The sequence below is a fragment of the Accipiter gentilis genome, chromosome 4 (genome assembly GCF_929443795.1).
Source record: "Accipiter gentilis chromosome 4, bAccGen1.1, whole genome shotgun sequence".
NCBI classification, from domain to species: domain Eukaryota; kingdom Metazoa; phylum Chordata; class Aves; order Accipitriformes; family Accipitridae; genus Astur; species Astur gentilis.
Genome location: NC_064883.1, coordinates 36,073,311 through 36,092,321, shown reverse-complemented (window position 1 = coordinate 36,092,321; position 19,011 = coordinate 36,073,311). Strand labels below are relative to the sequence as shown.

The 19,011-nt window shown below is 37.5% G+C and overlaps 1 protein-coding gene and 1 long non-coding RNA gene across 5 annotated transcripts in view; both read right to left on the bottom strand.

Annotated features, from left to right (window-relative positions):
- LOC126037894 (uncharacterized) overlaps positions 1–19,011 on the bottom strand; it is a 158,716-nt gene that overhangs the window by 41,808 nt on the left and 97,897 nt on the right. The gene's annotated exons all lie outside the window — the stretch shown is intronic.
- LARP4B (La ribonucleoprotein 4B) overlaps positions 1–19,011 on the bottom strand; it is a 60,344-nt gene that overhangs the window by 25,539 nt on the left and 15,794 nt on the right. The window contains exons 1-4 of one of the 4 annotated variants that reach the window (XM_049798796.1): positions 15,532–15,621; positions 4,424–7,038; positions 2,348–2,495; positions 2,004–2,165 (exon numbers count right to left, since the gene is read on the bottom strand). In XM_049798796.1, coding sequence (XP_049654753.1) covers positions 2,004–2,165; positions 2,348–2,495; positions 4,424–6,943 — 2,830 coding nt within the window. In that variant the 5' untranslated portion in view covers positions 6,944–7,038; positions 15,532–15,621. Of the gene's footprint in view, positions 1–2,003; positions 2,166–2,347; positions 2,496–4,423; positions 7,053–15,531; positions 15,667–19,011 lie in introns of those variants that run through there. The other 3 variants (XM_049798797.1, XM_049798798.1, XM_049798799.1) reach the window with 3 other exon arrangements.

The window sequence follows — 19,011 nt, the reverse complement described above, 5'->3', positions numbered from 1 at the left end:
TTCTCCAAATACATAAAAACTTGAAGCCGTTTTAGAAGAGCAGCTACAAAGGCATCTCAAAGTAAATACTGAACTGATTTAGCTCGTATATCTGTCTTCCAGTCTTTGGAAACTAACTAATTCCTAGCCGACTAAACCCTGACTAATGCAGCAGACTAACTAAGCAAGTGAGCAATGTAATGGAGACACTTCGTACTTCTGTCCTCACTCTAAATGCCCAAGACACTTCAGAAAAGAGTTTAAAAATAGAATTATGAAATATCAGCAAATATCCAATCAATTAACAACAGATGTGTGATCAATTAACAATCTCTTGATTAAGAAGGAGACATTAATTTTTTTCTTATACCTGGAAGTTTCAAAATTACCACATGGAAAACACTGATTTCATGTTTATTTTAGTTTAGTTTAGACCCAATACACTACAGTCAGTTGAGGGTAAACTAATTGTGTCAGTGGGAGAACTGCTTAAAGATCAGAAGTTTAGTGTGGCTTTCAGAGATTTATAAAACATTTAGTAAACATGTTACATAAGTGTAAATTAGTTTTTTTAAAAAGTGTTTCACACCAACTATTACCCTCTATACCCTTCCCTTCTTCAGTAACTTTCATCCTTTTCTTCAGCTCTCCTAAACTTTTCTTGTTCCTAGAGCAACTTTTAATTTTGTCCCACCATTTTGTCCTTCATGTGTTCTATTGACGCAGATAGTGCCAACACCTGAGAAATACACATATCATGTACTAACCACTACTTCCCTTCCCCACCTCCTCTTTCCTCCTTGCTCAAAACCTAACAAAGAACAAAATTCTATGCATTTTTTAAAATAATTAAAAAAATAAAAATCAGCTTTAAGAATTGGGATCACCTGTGTAGCTATTCAACAAGGAGAACAGATCCAACCTGCTGTTCAGCTGCTTTACATCACTATTTGACTCTTGTTAAAAGTTAACTATTTTCGGCACATAAAGGACAGGCTGACAAGTTCTAACACTAAACTGAGGAACACTGTTCCCTTCTAGAGTGCTAGGCACCATTAGTATCAATTTTCTATTTGCCAGTTAGCTATTATTTAATATTCCCCAATAGTACCCTTACGTAGAAGAGTCAAAGAGAACTTTCAGTTTTCAACACAAGCAAGGATGATGCCACAACTGTGTGTGATTTCAGTTGTCTTGATTTCCAACTATTATGGATGCTATACTGGTCATTTTAAATACATGTTATAAAATCAGCTAAGCACAATGAACAAGGAGCAGACCTCATGACTCCCAAGAAACGCCCAGCACATTTTCCTCTCTTTTCCATCCCTCATCTCAGTTCAAGTAGAAATCCTACATGCATCTTGCAGACCTTCTGTCCCTTTCAGTGAAATATAAGCATGGCTGAATCTCTATGCTAGTTTCCAGAAGTTTCTTAAAACATACCTTCTGGTATAGACTACACCTACTAACAGTTGCACTGAAAACAACCATGAAAGTTCATTAAAAAAACTATGCAAAGAAGTCAGACTAAATTGTTGCTTATTTTAGCATTTTAAGTACAAGACTTATCTTTTGACACATTAACATTACTACTTGGGACACAAATGGTATGTGAATTTCACCTCAGTACCTGAACCAACTAGAAACATGTAGCTTAGGTAGATATCTAAATGTAAACGGCTACACTAGGGACTTGCATTCAGAATTACATTTCAGAAAACAATACTCAGTTATATCCAGAACTTATGCTCTATTCTGTGCAGTATCTCATAAGGCCTATACTCAACAGGAGGAGGCTGGTTTCCAAAGGTCTAAGCCTGAGAGCAAAAGAGGCAGGATTTTCTGGCATCTGTTTACAGAACACATATATTGAACAACCAAAGTGGTGTCACCTTTCTTTTGGTTTGGGTTTGTTGTTTTGTTTTTGTTTTGTTTTTTTTTTTAATTGATGCTCACTCTTCAACTCAAAATATATTTTCTTTTTTAAAACCAAATCCAAGCAAATATTAGCTTTCACTTACCTGTCTGGGTGGTTTCATGTATAGACTCATACTCAGAATGATCGAGAGCCAAAGGGTTCATATCTGTCTGGTCTGACACCGAAACAGCTGGTGATGGCTCCTGCAGCTCTGTCAGCACTGCATTCTGATGCTTTTTGTCACCATCACCATTAGCATCCAGTCCTGCAGCAGAGATGACAAACACACTGAAAAAGCATTCCTTCTAATCACAGTAACGTCATAGTTAACACTAAATCTGAAGTAAAGTTGCTTACTTAGTTGCATTTTATTTTTATAACAGGAAATTAAAATTGAGAAAGTTCTGCACTTTTGCTGAAGCAACAGCTAGAAACTCTTATTCATACCTTCTTTACAAGAATCTGGAGGTTGGTCAGGTATTTCTTCCCACGTTTTGCTCACGCTACCATCAGTGGCACCACTTGCTTCCAAGTGTAGCATATGATTTCCCCACACCTTTGCATTAGGATTTAACTCTGAAACCTTGGTTGACTCCTACAAAAAAGAAATTTCTTTGATTATGCACTTTGTGGATGCACAGCATGCATCTGTGCATATATTACATACAGTCTCAAATAACAGTATCAGATGTACAACTCTTGATTGTATTGTCAAGGTTGTTTTCACATCTATATATATTAACTGAGTTGCCACCCCATAACCATTTCAGTTACAAAAACAACTGAATTGTGCAGCACAGAATTCATTTCCCTGATTAAGAATCACCAGGAAAGGCTAGACAAGCAGTGCAAACTACAACAAACATTTCATTCTTTGCCTTTGACAACCTAACTCAACCTGTACTTGCCCTAGACTTCAGGCAGTTCTCTAATACAAATATTAACTCAATGTTGACTATATTGTTAATGTATCTGTTTCTGTGAAATAACATAAAAACCCCTAAGAAAATACAGAAGCACAGGATTTTTTTTTTTCCTGGACTTATATAAACATGTTTTAAGGAAGCATTATGGAAAATTGAAAGCAATGAGATGCGCATGACACTTTCTGTCATTACTTCGAGAGAAAATACAGAGCATTAACAAAAATGTTGGTTAGTTTTCCCCTACGCAGGACAAAAAGAATGAATAACCAGATCCAGTTAAATCATCTTTAATGAGCAGACTTTAGTCTCCTTTAACCTGGATTGGAAATGGACACATTTAATGGTCATATATAACCATTATATAAATGGTCATATTCGTGCTTCAGAGAGCTTGCTCTCTGCAGTGCCAGCACCTACAATACTTTTTTGATAGTAACATGAGACAGCTTTCACTTGTTTTGCTAATGTTTGAGCAAAACGCATTAAGTTATTCCATACCCAGAATATCCTTGGTATGTTTTAATATTATGATTATACTGGGAAAGAGTATTGCTCATGGTAACACATACTAAAAAAGCTTATTAAAATTTGTTTTGCGAATTTAGCGATGCTAGGAACATTACAGAGTTTAAGCACAGGCACTTCAAAATTCCATGAAGCTTTAATTATTCTGAAACACATGCACTCAGTCATTATCATAGTGCATAGAAAACACATCCAGCAGGTAAAAAGATCTAAAGAATCTCAACTTAAACACACCTACTGAACGATAGAGAAAAGACTTATAAAAAGCGGAAGAGCTCAACATAACTACTTGAATAGTAAGGATTCAAAGATGACAGCACGTTCCATCAGTTTCCATTTTTAATACAAAAAGTTCTCTCAGGAGATAGCAAACTTAGCCTCTAGTACAACCCACTGCTGGCACTGCAACTGCTGGACAAGCTCAGAGCAGCTGCTGTAATGCAGCCAGTGCAGAGAACAATACTAAGCACTGGCTCTGCTCAGCAGGGAAGAAAGAGGAGCAGCAGCTGCTGCAGGTTGGCTTTGCTGCTTTCTTACTCCAGCTAGCCAAAATCCACTCTCTAGCTCATTTTCCACGCTTCTCCTGCAGCCACTCCTTTCTACAGCACTTCAGAAGATCATCTCCAGAAGTGAGCAAAAGGTTTCCTAATTGCTACCAAGCAAGAACTTTAAGATTTCAGGAAATCCACAAACATTTCTTCCTACATGAAGGTCAAGAGCACTACTAACAGTCTGGAGAAAGTTTCCCTTTGACATACGGAAGTGTCCATCTCAAGTTCATCTAGAATTGAGAATCTGCAATCAAGAAACTTTGCCCAACATTTAAACTTTCACACCAGGTAAACAGACCAAAAAAAGAAAGAAAAAAATGTATCAATATTCAGCAACATTTTGAATTACTACATTCTGTATAGCATTTGGTTTTGCAAAGGAGAGAGAGAATGGTCAGCTTCAGGACAAAATAACACATGATATATTTAACTATCTAATGAAACCAGTTTGACTTGGCTTATTCCAATCCCTAGCTTATTCTTTAAGCTTTAACATCAAATCACTTCTACAGAATACTTACAAATTCATCTTTATCTTGCCATCCCCAAGTACCAAGATTTTCTGGTGCTAGCAGCTGATACGGGCAACTTCCCACAGCATACGAAGTACCTGTTAGATCTTCAGGTTCATTCTGGAAGTTTTCACTAACTATGCACAGTCTGTCATTCTTCATGGTATTGTTAGAAATTGTATTATTCCATAAAAAGCCCATCAGATATTCACCATTACCAGCAGTAACAGTGTCAGAAAATAGCTCATTTGTCCAATCGGCACTGCCAGTCTGAAGACTGATGAAATGTGACCATATTTCAACTTGGGGATTTTGTCTGTCCAGCTCGTAGGAGTGCTCTTGGCCACTCGATACGTCTTCCATCAGATCCAATACACACCTCCCACTGCCTCGCTGAAATCCTGCAGCACCAGGAAAGGCACTGTGTATTTCATAGGAAGGAGTAGCAGCGTATTTGTCTACCTGCTTTGGGTCAACAAAAACTCCGAGCTCTTTGTTTGAGAAAATCTTGTGATCTGACTGCATCTGTTCCCAACTTGTGGTCAAGTCATTCATTTCATTATTTAATATGTAACTGCTCTTTTTCAGTTCAGTAGCTTTGGCTTCCAACTGCTTTAAATTCTCCGTGGTAAAAGCTTCTAGATTCTCAGTTGACATGCTAAAACTAGCGAGGCTCTCCTCCTTTGAGCAGATGCTGACACACAGCTTTATTTCACCATCCTGAAGATTACATTCACTTACATCACACACACTTTTTTCATGAGCTTCTGATCCTACTTCAGTAAGAGGCCCAACAGAAACTTGGGTGTTCCTGACCTCTGGCTCTGGACTGGCACAGTGACATACCTCAGGCTCTTCCACTGGTTTATCATGCACATGAGGATATGAATTTTGACACAAAGATGGTAAACGGTTATGGGCTTTATGTAAGAGATAACTGGCATCTTCCAGATTTTTAGTGTCATCTAGCAATTTTACACTTTTGTACATACAATTGTCCAAAGCTACAGGTACAGTAGAGTTAGAGTAAGTATTCTGATCGTGAGTCAAACCTTTATTGCAGTTTAAGAAATTTTTATCACGATCAATAATGTTAGTACCCAAATTCTGTTTTGCATTTTCTGCCTTGTTATCAATTGTCTCGTTTAGGTGAGCTTCAAGTTTTGTTTGTTTTACAGATTCTACTACATCCCCAGCTATTTTGGCCGAGTCAGTCCCCACATTCCATTCATTTTCCACTGCATGGAAGGAACATAGATCCTGTTGCTCACCTTGTCTACAGTTCATGTCCATTTTGTTCATATCCTCATGTTCCATGGACACAGAAGAGACACTGGTTTTGTTATCTGACTTGGAATATTTGCATACTTTACCTTTATTCCCTGGTGACTCTTTTGAAATATGAGATTCTAGGCTGTTCTCCTTTAGGAACATTTCATCTGCGCTTGTGTTATATAGTTCATGAGATGTCAAAGTGCCATCACTTACCCACGATGGAGTTCTGCTCAAGCTACCAGCTTCCTCAAGCATGTCGCCTTTTAGCTCAATGATACTCACACAGACATCCTCCTCCATGTCACTGTGGTTTGCAACTTCAGTTGATGTCTTGTTTTCAGTGCAACCCTTAATTTGAGTTTGAAAATCAGAACTTTCTTCTAAGTTTTCATGCATTTCAGTCATATTCAAAGCTTCACAGCTATGCAAAACTGTACCTGTGCATTCCTCTTTATCTTTCAAGAACTCTTCCAAAATGCTGTGATGTTCACTAGAGTCAGGTGCAAGCATCTGGCTACCATCACATGTTCTTTGAAATGTTCTCTCTTCCACATTTGAGTTTACTTCACTTTCTGGCTTTAGGAAGCAGCCTTCTTCAGCAAGTTTTTCTACATGTTGACTCATCAAAAAAGAATCATTGTCCATTTCACATAACTCTAATGGTAATTTAAAGTTACCCCTCATGTTCTCTGCCACCTGTTTAGTATTTATTTCCCCTACAACACTTGAGGGATGCCTACTTAAACCAAATGGTACAATCTCAGAATCATGACTTCCCTCAATTTTTCCTGAATTACATGCTCTACTGTTTAACAGTGCACTGGAAATACAATCATTGTGTTTCATGTTTTCTGAATTAGGGCTGTATCGGTCCTCTTCAGCACCATCTGCAAATTTTACTGAATCACAAGCTCTATGGAGTGATTCATTCCAACTGACAGCATTACCTGTGATATATACCTCCTCTTGTCGATTATCAGGGATGACTTCATCATATACTTCTGCTCTTAAGCCATCTGTTACTGTATTGTCAGTGTTAAACCTACACACCTGGCACCTGTTAGCCAGTAAGTTATCATAAGATTGGATGTCTATGCTACAATATTCTTTTGTTTCCTTTTTCTGCACATTTGACCTATCCTCTTTTTTATACTCAAACAGTTCTTTCTGTGAATTAAACTTAACTTCCACTTGTGCCGACTGCTGCATTGGATATTCCTCCCCAGTGTCTAGAGGTCGTGCCATGCTGCACATTCCTTCATCAGTAACAGCTGAGTTATCTATGTCTGCTGCAGTCTCTTCATGCACGGTAGCTGGCAGCTCTTCATCCCCTTTCAGATCTTCAGCATCTACAACACAAATACTGTAAAATTCCCTATCTTTTATATTTTGTCTGTTGTCTACATCAAGATAGGAAAATGGGGACATTTCTCTATATGAACTTGAAACTTTTTGTAGGCTGTCACTCTTGCTGTCTTCAACATTTACTGTTCTTTCATTCTGCCTTGAATGGTCACATGTAACTGCATAATCCTCCAGAAAGTTTCTATTTAAGGAAATTTCACCCTGTAAGCCTTTGTCTAGGATGCCTGGTGCATGTGAATCAGAAATATGATCAAACAAGGAATGCTCTTCTGTAGCTACATTTTCATTATTAGTATTACTATTTTCTATATTGTTCATGTGCTGACCATTACTACTAAATTTTTTAGGTGCTCTTTTTTTAGTTACCCTATCTTTCTTGTCTTCACTTTTCTGCAGACTTCCATATGTACCAGAGACCTTCAGGAGGTGACTAAAGGAATTAAAGAAGGTAAAAGGTCTGTCATATGTTCTCCTAGAGCTCTCACGGGGAGTATTCTCCATGCTTTTGTATGATGGATATTTTGCTTTTCTATCCCAGAACCCAGATTTAGAATTTGACACTGCGCAATCATCACTACAAACTCGTTCAATGCCGATTATAGCAGCTGCCCCTTTAACCGTCCTTCCCACTGTATGCAGATCCTGGCTTTCCACAGTTCCCAAAATTGAAGATAAAGTTTTACTTATCCTTGACTCTGGTGCTTCCTCTTCCACAGATTTTTGCAACAAGCTGGTTTTTTCCTCATTCGTGCTGTTACTTAATTCTTTACTGAAGCAGCAGCCCATGTTCAATAAGTAGTGTCAGAGGAGTCTTCTCATTGCAAATCACCTTCCTCTATATACTAAACTAACTTTCTACTGCTATTGAGGAGACAAGCCAACACCCAGCTGCCAAAAATAGCACACTTTAAAACCATGCAGGGGTTCATATGTCATTGCCACTCAAAGTCCAAATCACAGTTGCTGAGCAATGTTTTAGTATTTCATCATATGCACTGCAATATTCAAGCCAAATAACTCTTCTAAAGAGATTAGTCTGTTTACAAGTATTACCAAGTCTTATTAACTTCCATTGTTTAATTTCCTGAAGAGTTTCCTTCATCCAAATCATTAAAATATTTAAATGACATCTTTCACAATGTCCTTGTGTGACAAAAAAACCTGCTTGCCTTCACATTTAATACAACTCCTGCTTTCTATACAAGGATAAATGCATTCTGGCTTCACACATTTAAATCTGATTTGAAGACTAAACTAGTGGAAAGTTATTAGATCAAACGGATTTTAGACCATTTTCTCCTTCTCCTCCCTTCCCCCAGAGCTGAACCTACACCAAGATTACTTCTTTAGGAAAAGCAGGCTAAAGATAGATAAGACCTCATGTATTCCATTGAACAGTCATTGTACGTTATCAGACGCTAATTCTGTTCCAAGCCTTTTTTTATTTGTTATCTACATGAAAAAAAAAACATAATCCCTCAGTGACTTACAGCACTGGAAGGGGCCTCAAGATCATCTAACCATCTCGTGGCACCATGGCAGGATTAATTATACTTAACCTCCAAAATATTTGTGCGTTCTTTTATAAAACACTCGGACAGATTTAAAAGGTAGTTCAACTAAATGCTACTTCTTCCAAGAGTCTGTCCCCAGTATAAGTTTCCTTTGTTGTATGTAAACAGTTCTTTCTGACCTTAGGACAGCTAGAATATCTTTATACACATGTATTTACACATTATAAGACTTATACTACTGTAAGCCCCTTTACTTGCTAAAAAAATGGTTGTTTCTTCAAAAATAAAAACCTAATAAAAAAGCTGAAAATACCCAGCAGTCTTTTCTGCTCTAAACAGAGTTGTTCTTATTTGCCTTTACATAACCTTACATCACTCAGACCTAGTCTCAAATCCGTTGCTATAATTTCAAATTTACACCCAATCCTTCAGAGAGCTTGCAGACTGTACCACTACAGCACCAATCTACTCATTACTTAAAAGATACTGAAAACACAGAAGAAAGTAAGACAAGACAGACCCTTACACTATTTCAAATGTTCTTTCAGCTATACATTGAATTGAGTGCTATTTTTCAACTGGCTGTGCACCTTATGGCAAATTTAATCAAGATGTACTTGAACTAGAGTTTTAAGTTAGCCTTGCAATTTACCTTCACTGTATTCATATAGCAGTATATAGGGGTACTAAGGCTAATTAAAGCAGTTGCCTTTCAACTAACTAGTAAGAGATCTGTTTTAATTTCTACTGTAAACTATACTTGCAGAGTAAAGGCTGCTTAACACACACAGAGATCCATGCTCTAATATTCCACTATCATTACTTTTTTTTTTCATAATTGTCATTGTGACATTCTACAGCTGCTTTCATGCATGCCAAGTCACATAGCCTATGTAAGGTTTAAGACATAACTCAGTGTCATCTATGTTGTCTATACGGTCCCTGTCACTGCCACACTGCAAGATTTCTCCTCTGTTTCCAAAATTTCGGGGGGGGGGGGGGAGAAATCCATCTTTACCAGAGAAGCCCACAGTCACTTCTCCCTTTAAATCTCCTTTGCTTACTTTACTTCTGACAGAAAATCTACTACTATCAACATAGAAATAAATTAAGGATCAGTTCCTCTTTTACTCATTCATATCTATTTGGTAAACTAAGTTCACATCTGTTTAAAGTAACGAACCAGAAAAGAGAAGCAAGCATTTTTTTGTTTACTGTTGTCACCTGAAGATTGAGAAAAAAACGATGCTGCACTGAACCACAGTAAGCAGAACTAGGCTGGATTAAAATCAGGAAAAAGAGAAAAAAAGAAAAAAAACCCAACAACAACAACAACAACAAAATCCAACCAACCTCTTGCTATCTCAAACTGTTTACAATCTTATGATAATAACTTGCAAGTACAAGGTAGTACTAAGCAAGTGCAGAAGCACTCTAGAAATTCAAATGTTTCACTTTAGTCTGCACCACAGTCACGATGAAGCACACCTGCTGTAATAGTAGTAGAGTTCACATTTAGCAGCATAAAACAGACTAGAGGTGAATCTCTCTTCCTTATACAGCGTGAAATGCTTCTATTCTCTGAAGCTTTTGCAAGGTATTTGAATACTTATTTTCAGTCATTTCTTATCCTACTTCTCTTTATAAATACTCTATGTAACATAAAAAAGTGGAAAGGTGCAATATAGCCACCAACGCAGCTTTTTCTCCCCAGACAAGTATTCTGCTCATAGGACAAATGAATCACAAAAAAATAACGTGCTTTAGATTCTTAAACACAGGTTACCGTATATTTAAGTGCCATATAAACTTAAATGCAATAGGCAGACTCAGATTTGTATACGTGAAAGAACCGTATTGGCTAACTTTCAGGGGAAACCTCCTATTCACCACTAATCCTCTGACCATAGAAAAGATTGCTGAATTGGCTAGGGAATACATGCCCTTCTCAGCAAGTCTGTTTTGAAATTGCAAAGTAAGAAAAGAGGAATACTGCCCTGCCCCCCCTCAGCTTATCCAATCCATGAAGCCTCAAGTGCCTCCAGAAACATTGTTCTTAAGGACAGGAAGTCTGATGCATCATTGCTGCCATCTGCTGCATTTTTTTTAATTCTCCCGTGGGACAAAGTTATTCAACATGCTTGGATCCAGACTTAAAACTATGCCAAGTCACTCCTCTCTTTAGCTTTCTCTGGAACCAAGTACAGGGAAAGGGGGAGGGAGTTACTTATAATAGTTTTTTTGAAGAAATGCCACGAGCAAACAATTCAACTGTTTTTAACGTCAGCATAAAGTCACAGTAATACTTGCGAAGTTTACAACTACTCAGAAAACTCCCGTCAGTTAAACAAATAGCAAGATTTTTCCCTCTGTGATTTAACCATTACTAACTACGTGCTTTCTAGAGAGGAACTAAGTGCCTTTGAGAGACGGACCAGGGCAAAGTCCACTTTTCCAGTGCCTTAACAAGCACTTCTAATGGGGAGAAAATGGGTGAAGCAGTTTAGGCAAGCAGAAACTTCTTCCAGTTTTCCAATACCCTTCACCTTATGTGCAAAGGCACATTTTGTACCTGTTCCTTTGGTTTTATCTAAGAGTTCCAGTTATAATTTCTATTTTTAAGCACCCACAGTGCACATTCATTAAGTCACATTTCTCAATACCGTTTATTGTGGGATCACCATAAAAAAACCCTAGCAACATAAATTTAAGCTGAAAATGCCACACTGTTGTTATGCTGTATCACCTGAGGTTGGTTGTTTAACCTCCAAGACTCAGTAAGTCATAAAACCTTCTGGCTGAGCTAAACACCACCGACTTGATAAGCACCATAACAGAATTTGTGCTCTGCCACTTTAGAACCCAGCTCAGGCAGGGGGTGGGGTGAGGTGGATTTTGTTTATTTTGGGGTTTTTTCCCTGTATATATAAATATTTTGGCTGTGGTGTATTTCTCATCTACTCAAAGCCTGAATAGGTATTCCCTCTCCATGAAACGAAACTGCTCTGAAGCAGCGCTTTCATAATCTGAATATTTTTTTAGTAAGTATTTTAGTCCTATGTCCTGCACACACCTACACAGAAGGCACGAAGTCAACATGCTTATTAACAGGAGTATATCTACCTGTCTACTTTCATTTCTACATGTACCTATTCCTTGCCAAGGAATAAGGGTTTATCCCATATATACTCTTACAGAACTAAGTTTTAAAATATAGTCTACCATTAAAGTTACAGTAGCACAAGTTAAAACAGTCCTTACAACCTGATACCTAACTTCATTTATGCTTTTTCTATAATAAAGTCATGCAACCATAATGAGCCCTGAAAAAACAGTGATTATTCTGCATTCCCAGGCCATACCTGATGTCATGCCCACCACCAGTTAAGGGAAAACTGAAGAGGAGAATCACAACAGACATTGCAATGTCACTACTGCAGGTTTTTGGAAATAGCTGGTCAGACAGCTTAACTTTCCCTCCAACATATCAAGGTTAAATGGACTGTTAAAAGAGTTTAAATACACATTTTACAGATTAAAGCAATTAAACATTAGCATCAGAAGTCGTCTACAGGTGCAGAACTATTCAGCACTTTTCTTATGGTCTAAATCTGCAATAATGTGACAGAAAGAGTGAACACTGAGCAGTATGGATCCTTCATAACGCTGATACCATACATGTTCAGTTTAAGGTCTAATCCTCCCATCTCTTGTTTAAAGCTATTTATGACCTCTTGAATTATTAAATAACATAGGATCCTATATTAAGCTAGTAAATCTGATTTCCTCAGTCCCTTTTTAGTTTATGAGGCTTATTCTTGAATTGGTTGCAAAAGGATTTTTGAACAACATAACCTAGCAGCTCTAAGCCCAAGACATCCTTCCATAACCTCCTACGAAAAACATTTTAGGAAGTACAGTTAAGTCCCGTCTTAAGTTTTCTGACTTGGTAGCTATTTTTGTTGTGCAATCAACAACAATATGATTCAACTTTTATTTACAGTACCTATAAGCATTGACAAAAAATAGCACACCACATTGACTTGAATTCCCATTAAGAGAAGCCCATGGCAGCACCTGATAATTATTCAACTAGGAAGGGAATAGGTGATGCTTATAACACAACCAGACAGCAAGTTTAAATGCCCCCATGGTAATATTCTCCACTGGAACAGAACCTGTTGCTGCTTGACGGTAAGAATCCCTTCTAAATTTAATTTCAAATTTCCAGATCAAGTCTTCAATTCAGACAATCAAGGAAAGAAAATTGTTTGCTCCTTGGAATATGTGGCCTTTCAGAGCACTTTCCAATGTGGGTATGGCAGAGGAAGAGTTTCGGATCAATGAGCAAGGAAAAAGACTGTGCCTTTAGCACTAAAGATTAGTTACGTCCTGTCTGGCAGAGACAAGTCATATAAACTACCTCCACCATGGGATCTGGGTCTTGGCCTCTTCCCTCAGAGAGTAACCTCAAATTTCTAGCAGCAAAATGTTACTGATTGAAAAGGAAACAGAGAAGTAAGTCAAAAGGGAGTGAAACATTATTAAACAACTGAGTTTCCTGAGTCCAGTCTGACAAGGGCTTTCTCAGAAAGGTAATTGTCAATCAGGATACAAAAAAAAAATAAATACAATGACAGATGTCACCTGAAGTGACAACGCCTGCCTCCAGTTAAAAAAAAAAGCCAGAAGTACCAGCATATTTAACTCCCACATTTATCAAAGCTAAGAATTTGCTAGTATCCTCTAAATTATCTACCTCCTATTTGTAAGTGTAAGCTACTATTAACAAGAAATTTACACGGATCCTCAAGTTGCCAATTTCCTTCAATCGACTTGCATGCAAAACTACTGGAATTCTGCCATTTAATACTACTAAAATCAGCCAAATTCAAGAGGAGCTGTTGTTGGAAACGAACCAGATAGGCTTGAGTTCAATCTACATTAAGCATTAAATAGCATATAGTTTTATAGCTACTTCAAGGCAGAAGAAATTACTTTGCCTCCCTCACCATGAGGTTAAGCTTTTGAAAACTGTTAGTAAACAAGTGACCTCCATATCATTAACATAAGCAACGCTGGAAAGCGATTTCTGAAGGGTTCCATCACAACATCAAAACTTTTATTTTAATTCAGTCACTACTGACTATCTGTTCAACATTATAATAGTAGAATGCGTGTTAAGTTTTGTTCCTACCAAAGAAAACACACTCATTAAAATCATAATTAGGAAAATTTATTTATTGTTAATATTAAAAGATAGAACAAAAAAATACTTTTTGCTAACTTGTTCCTGCACTCCATGAAGTTTTTCCTCAAACTATAGCCTTGTTCCCAAAACTTGCAAATGAAGTCCTGAAGCATGGGCAAAATATACTCATGCAAGCATGCCATTATGGACGGGACCATCTTGAAAACAACACTTTTAACAGCATATATTGGCAATGATTCTCATACAACAAAATGACCTTCTGATGCTGTGCATGTAAGAGTATGATACTGATATAACTTTAAAAAGCTTAATAACCTACAGGTCTCATCTTTTTGGAATAAAATATTCAGCAAAGCAAAAGCTTTAATCTCGAAAGAATTAGTTATTTGAAATGCACCATTATAGTACTATGGATACATTCCAAGATATCCAAATTGACATTAGTCCCTGCTACTAAGGAAAAGAACAGACAGATTTTCTGAAATTGAAATAAATGGTTACTCTCTTCCTCCAAATAAGTATGAAAGAACAGAAATCAAGATTTAGATCCAAGTTTATATGTAGCTTTAGAAAAACTCTAGCATGACAAATTAAAAGAACTAGCATCAATGTGAAAACTGATCAACCACCTTTAATACTAATGCACCTGCTGTAAGTGCACTGACAGTTCAAAGCTTTTGAAGCAAACCTGCAAGAGCCTCTTACTCAAGCTTACACAGTGGTTTCTTGGAATTAATGCCTTGAGTACAACAAAAAAAAAATCACAAAAGCTCAACTTTCAAAAGTATGGCACAAAAGTGGGTTCAATTTTTTCCTCTACTGTCAAATAGACAAAATTCACATCTGAGAAAGGTAAAACAGAGCAGAAGAAAACCCAGAATAAAAAAAAAAGGGGGGGGGGGATAACAAACAAAAAAAACACCAGCTTGCTTAGCAAAGAACAGCACAAGTTCAGAGGGTCTTTCAAAATGCTCCTTAGTGCTTGCTGCAAGGTTAACTTGAAGCAGCAAGCATCTGCTGCTTAGTATAGCACAGGCGAAGCAGTTAGCAGAGTGTACACTGAAAGCAAACCCTTCAAGATGTCCCAAGAAGAAACATTCCTCACAATATAGTGAACAATCAAAGATGAAAATATGGTATGAGTAGAGCTCACACACAGATCAAGCATTCAATCTTCCTGAAGACATATGCAACATTTACTGCAAAATATATACACACAGTACTATCTGCTGTATGATCTGCCAAAAGCATCCCATAAAGCAACTTACTGGATCCTGCACAGTAGCACAGAAGCAACACGTGCCATTTGGCAGAACTGACTGAGCAAAAATTCCTGTTACAGGATGCAATTTCCTATTTGTATGGGTTTGTATTTTTTTCAGTTACAGATACATGCCAAGTGCATTTCCTGCATTTTCCTCACAAGTTAATAAGTGAGCTAGAACTTAACTCAAGATTGGTAATGCAATTCCTGCATAGCCTAAAAAGTCCTGTACCTTAAATGAGCACAAACTGTTGTAACTTGCAGTTTATTTAAATCCCATATAGGGCTGAAGAAAAGTTAAGTTGAGGCTCCTACTTGGTATGGAGAATTAGCCACCTTCAACAGCTCTGCTCTAGCATTTTATGTTGCAATGCTATCAGCCAACTGTCTTCTAAAATGTTCTGAGATGGTTTTTTTACTATGTCTTAATCAAAACTGTGTTTCATGCAACACTTACACCAGGCGAGTATGTAATTATAATACTTACTAGATGAGAACCGTCTTTAACTTCTTGTACTTGCTGCACCTGCGGTTCAGCCACAACTTTAGTGTCCTGATCAGAAGTCATGAGCTGTCTGCTTTTTGGCTGCTCAGAGAGAACTTTACTGGTCACCTTCGTAAGCTGAGGAAACAGGAAGACAAAAGATTCTGTAAGTGGTTACTGAAATTCCTGAGAACCCACAGCCATTCCAGACGTGCCATGTCGATTCAGGCCAAGGTCCAAAGAACTTCCACACAACACGGTCAAGGTTACCCGTTCAGAGAAAACGTTATGGCAGAAGGTGAGGATAAAGTGATCTTGCAGATACACTCAGCTCTCAGTCACTGGCTGCCTCAGGAGTGCAGATGAACACTTGCCACAGCACTGGGCAGGGAAATTCCACCGGGAAACTTTCACTCGATTCTCACCTTAATTACTCAGATTGGTTTTCAAACCATGACTTCTTCATACCACCTGGTAGACTTACTTAACTCATTAAGAAGCATTTAGTCACAAACCAACCTTTGTCTTCTACAACTACCGACAGTCACTTAATCTTTGCAAATTTTAAGCAGGATGTTACAACAGTTCTGCTAGATTAGTAATGCTCAACAAGTTGTTCTGCTCCATCATCCTAAAATGTTATTTGATTAGACATGTAGAAAACTGAGTAGAGTTGAAAGTCTGACAGCAACTTTACTTTGAAATTTGATGCTATTATTTAACACCGTTATTAAAAAAAAAGGTCTTTAAAAAAACCAAGAAGAGCTCATTTAAAGCATAAAGTCTCAGAAAATAAATACTGAGGTGTAAAGGCAAGGTAATTTTTTAATTTTCTTTTCTAAAAGGACTATGAGCAAGTTGCAATATGTGTTTTGAGTTACTTATTCATGTGGAAATCACAGTTCTACATCTGTAACAATGTGTGAGAGACATTTATTGTCTTCAAGTTGGTGACACCACACTTCAGGGTAAGATTCTCTATCATCTCCTTAAAAAAAAAAGGAAGTAAAGATCTGCAGCACATGGAAGGTAACACTATGATTCCTTTCTTTAGCAGCATAAACTCCTTTCAGTCTTGACTCCAAAAGACTAGAGTTACAAAGTATATCTTTCAGTTTGGCATTATGGCCTTCCATGGAATCCCCTCTATGCTATGGACAAAAGCCTTTCTTACAACTGATTGAATACATTCTGAAGTTTTCAAATAAAACTATTGACATTCACCTATGAACTGAATCAAGCATCTGTATTATGGGATTATGCAGAAGGTAAGATATTTTGCACACACAGCTGAAGAAACATACTGACATCCCCGACAGGCCAAAATATTCAGCTTAGATGAACAGTTGCTTATCACTTCATGCTACTGATGTAAAGTCAGGATGAAAAACATGTTTTTGAAAGAAACACATGCACTGTGTCACTGTTATATTCCTGGAAGTTTTTTTTCCTAACACCCTGCCTCTCACCTTGGAATAGAAACTATTACAGTAAAGGAGAAATGACACAGAAAAAAAAAAAAAAAACCACAAAAAATGACTGCCCCTTACATAGTGTTACACACACATGAACACACACAGAGTCTGCATGGCAGAAAGTGTGGAATTCATTCAGAATGTTTGTATTTTATTAAATAACCAAAAATCATCCTTGTGATGAAAGCAATTTTTCAAAAGCTAGTATTAAATAGGTAGACTCTGTGCTGCTCAAACCCACGCATTGGAAGCTGTATGCACATTAACACTGCGGAAGGTGTCTAAGCTTCTTGGAGAATGCCTTTTAAAATTTTGGATTAATGTTTTTCTAAAGAGACTTCTTATACATTTTGTGTTTGCTGTATAATCTCCACTGCTGTTCATACTAACCTTGAGCATGCACATTAGTACAGATTCCCAAGTTAATGTGTTTCAGTCAGCGATGATGTTACCTACTCAGCATTTTGATCCCCAAATCAATGCCAAGGTACTTCTTTGCATCCCTCTATGTCGCCTGCTTATCTCGCACATTCCCATTCCCTTCTAAGATCAGCCTGTCCCCAGTCATGCTCCAATCTCTTCCATCCTCTAGTATGTAGTGTTAGCACCAGTACTTGGTAAATCTACGGATTGTGGAAGGAAAACTGCTAAGAACATGTGAATCTATCAAGCAGGAGTAAAATTCCACTACACATATGTCCTTTAAAGCATTTGCTGACTGGCCATCAAGCACAAAATATTCAGCTAAATCATTAATTTCAGCTAAGGTTAGACAAGCTGTTAGCCAACTTGATAGATAAGACGACTGCAATGTGCACATTGCAACTTCAAATTTCTTGGGCAAGCCACCAGCAATCAGAGCAGCATATCATTCTACAGCTTTTCAGAAGTCCTTTAGATGAGATTACACAAGATGCTTATCACATGCTAGGTCTAGATTGAAGCTCTAGGTAACTTTGTTTGGATTACTCAGACTAATAATCATATTCTCATCAGTTACACAGATTTGTTGTGATACACCCTACACTAAATCCACTCACCTTGTGAGCAAATTATTTTTAATAACTAAAATGCCAAACCCATATCATTAGGGATCAAAATGGCTCTCAAAACAAGTGAGATACTATTATACTCTGTTTAAAGAGGATATTCAACCTGCCTGCTAAGTCCTGTGCTTTTAACAGTGATCACCTATTGCCATTCTGCAAATGGGTAAGCCATACAGAAAGACCCCAAATGCAGGAGTTTCCTTTGCAATTTTCGTCACTTACTATGTCACACTTCTACAAGTCCCCAGGACATCAAGTGCTCTGCTGCAAAATCCCATCTGTTGTGATATACTTCAAAAGGACTTCAGGTGCAGGGCTGTTCTGGAAAGTTAGCGCCACCAACTTTTCCACTGCAGTTGCCACTTACTGGTCTCGTAAAGCATAAAACTTATATGACTGCAGGCTTCCATGACCATCATGTCACAGAATACAGTGTTTGTGGAAAAGACAGTGTTACTTCAGGGAGAGAAACAATAAAAAACCCCAAACCAAACAAAAAAAAAAAAAAGACAAAATGTTAAAGCCTCTTCACAGGATGTGTTTTAGCATGTTTTTCATTAGTATTGATACATAACTTCATACAGAAGCTTATTTACAGGAACCACAATCAATATCTGGTAGTACTAGAAACTACAGATCAGGATTGATAGTTTCGAAGACAGTTTATCCTCTTTTGATGCTAGTTTAATAGTCAAAGTAGCAAGCAAGTTAAATGTGGCATTTTAATGCAGCAATAAAAATTATCATCCCCCTGAAGAGTTAACTTGCCCACCACTTTAAAAGATAAACTGAATTGCTGATTGGTAAACCATATCTTTGCATAAATACAGGCTGCTGCAATAAGCAGGAGACATTCAAGAGAAAAACCCAAGTCAGCAGACCGATTTGGGATAGAGATAGCAACACCTATGGCAGAACATTGAGCTGTCAGAAGTAGACTGCAAATTTTTTTTTCATTC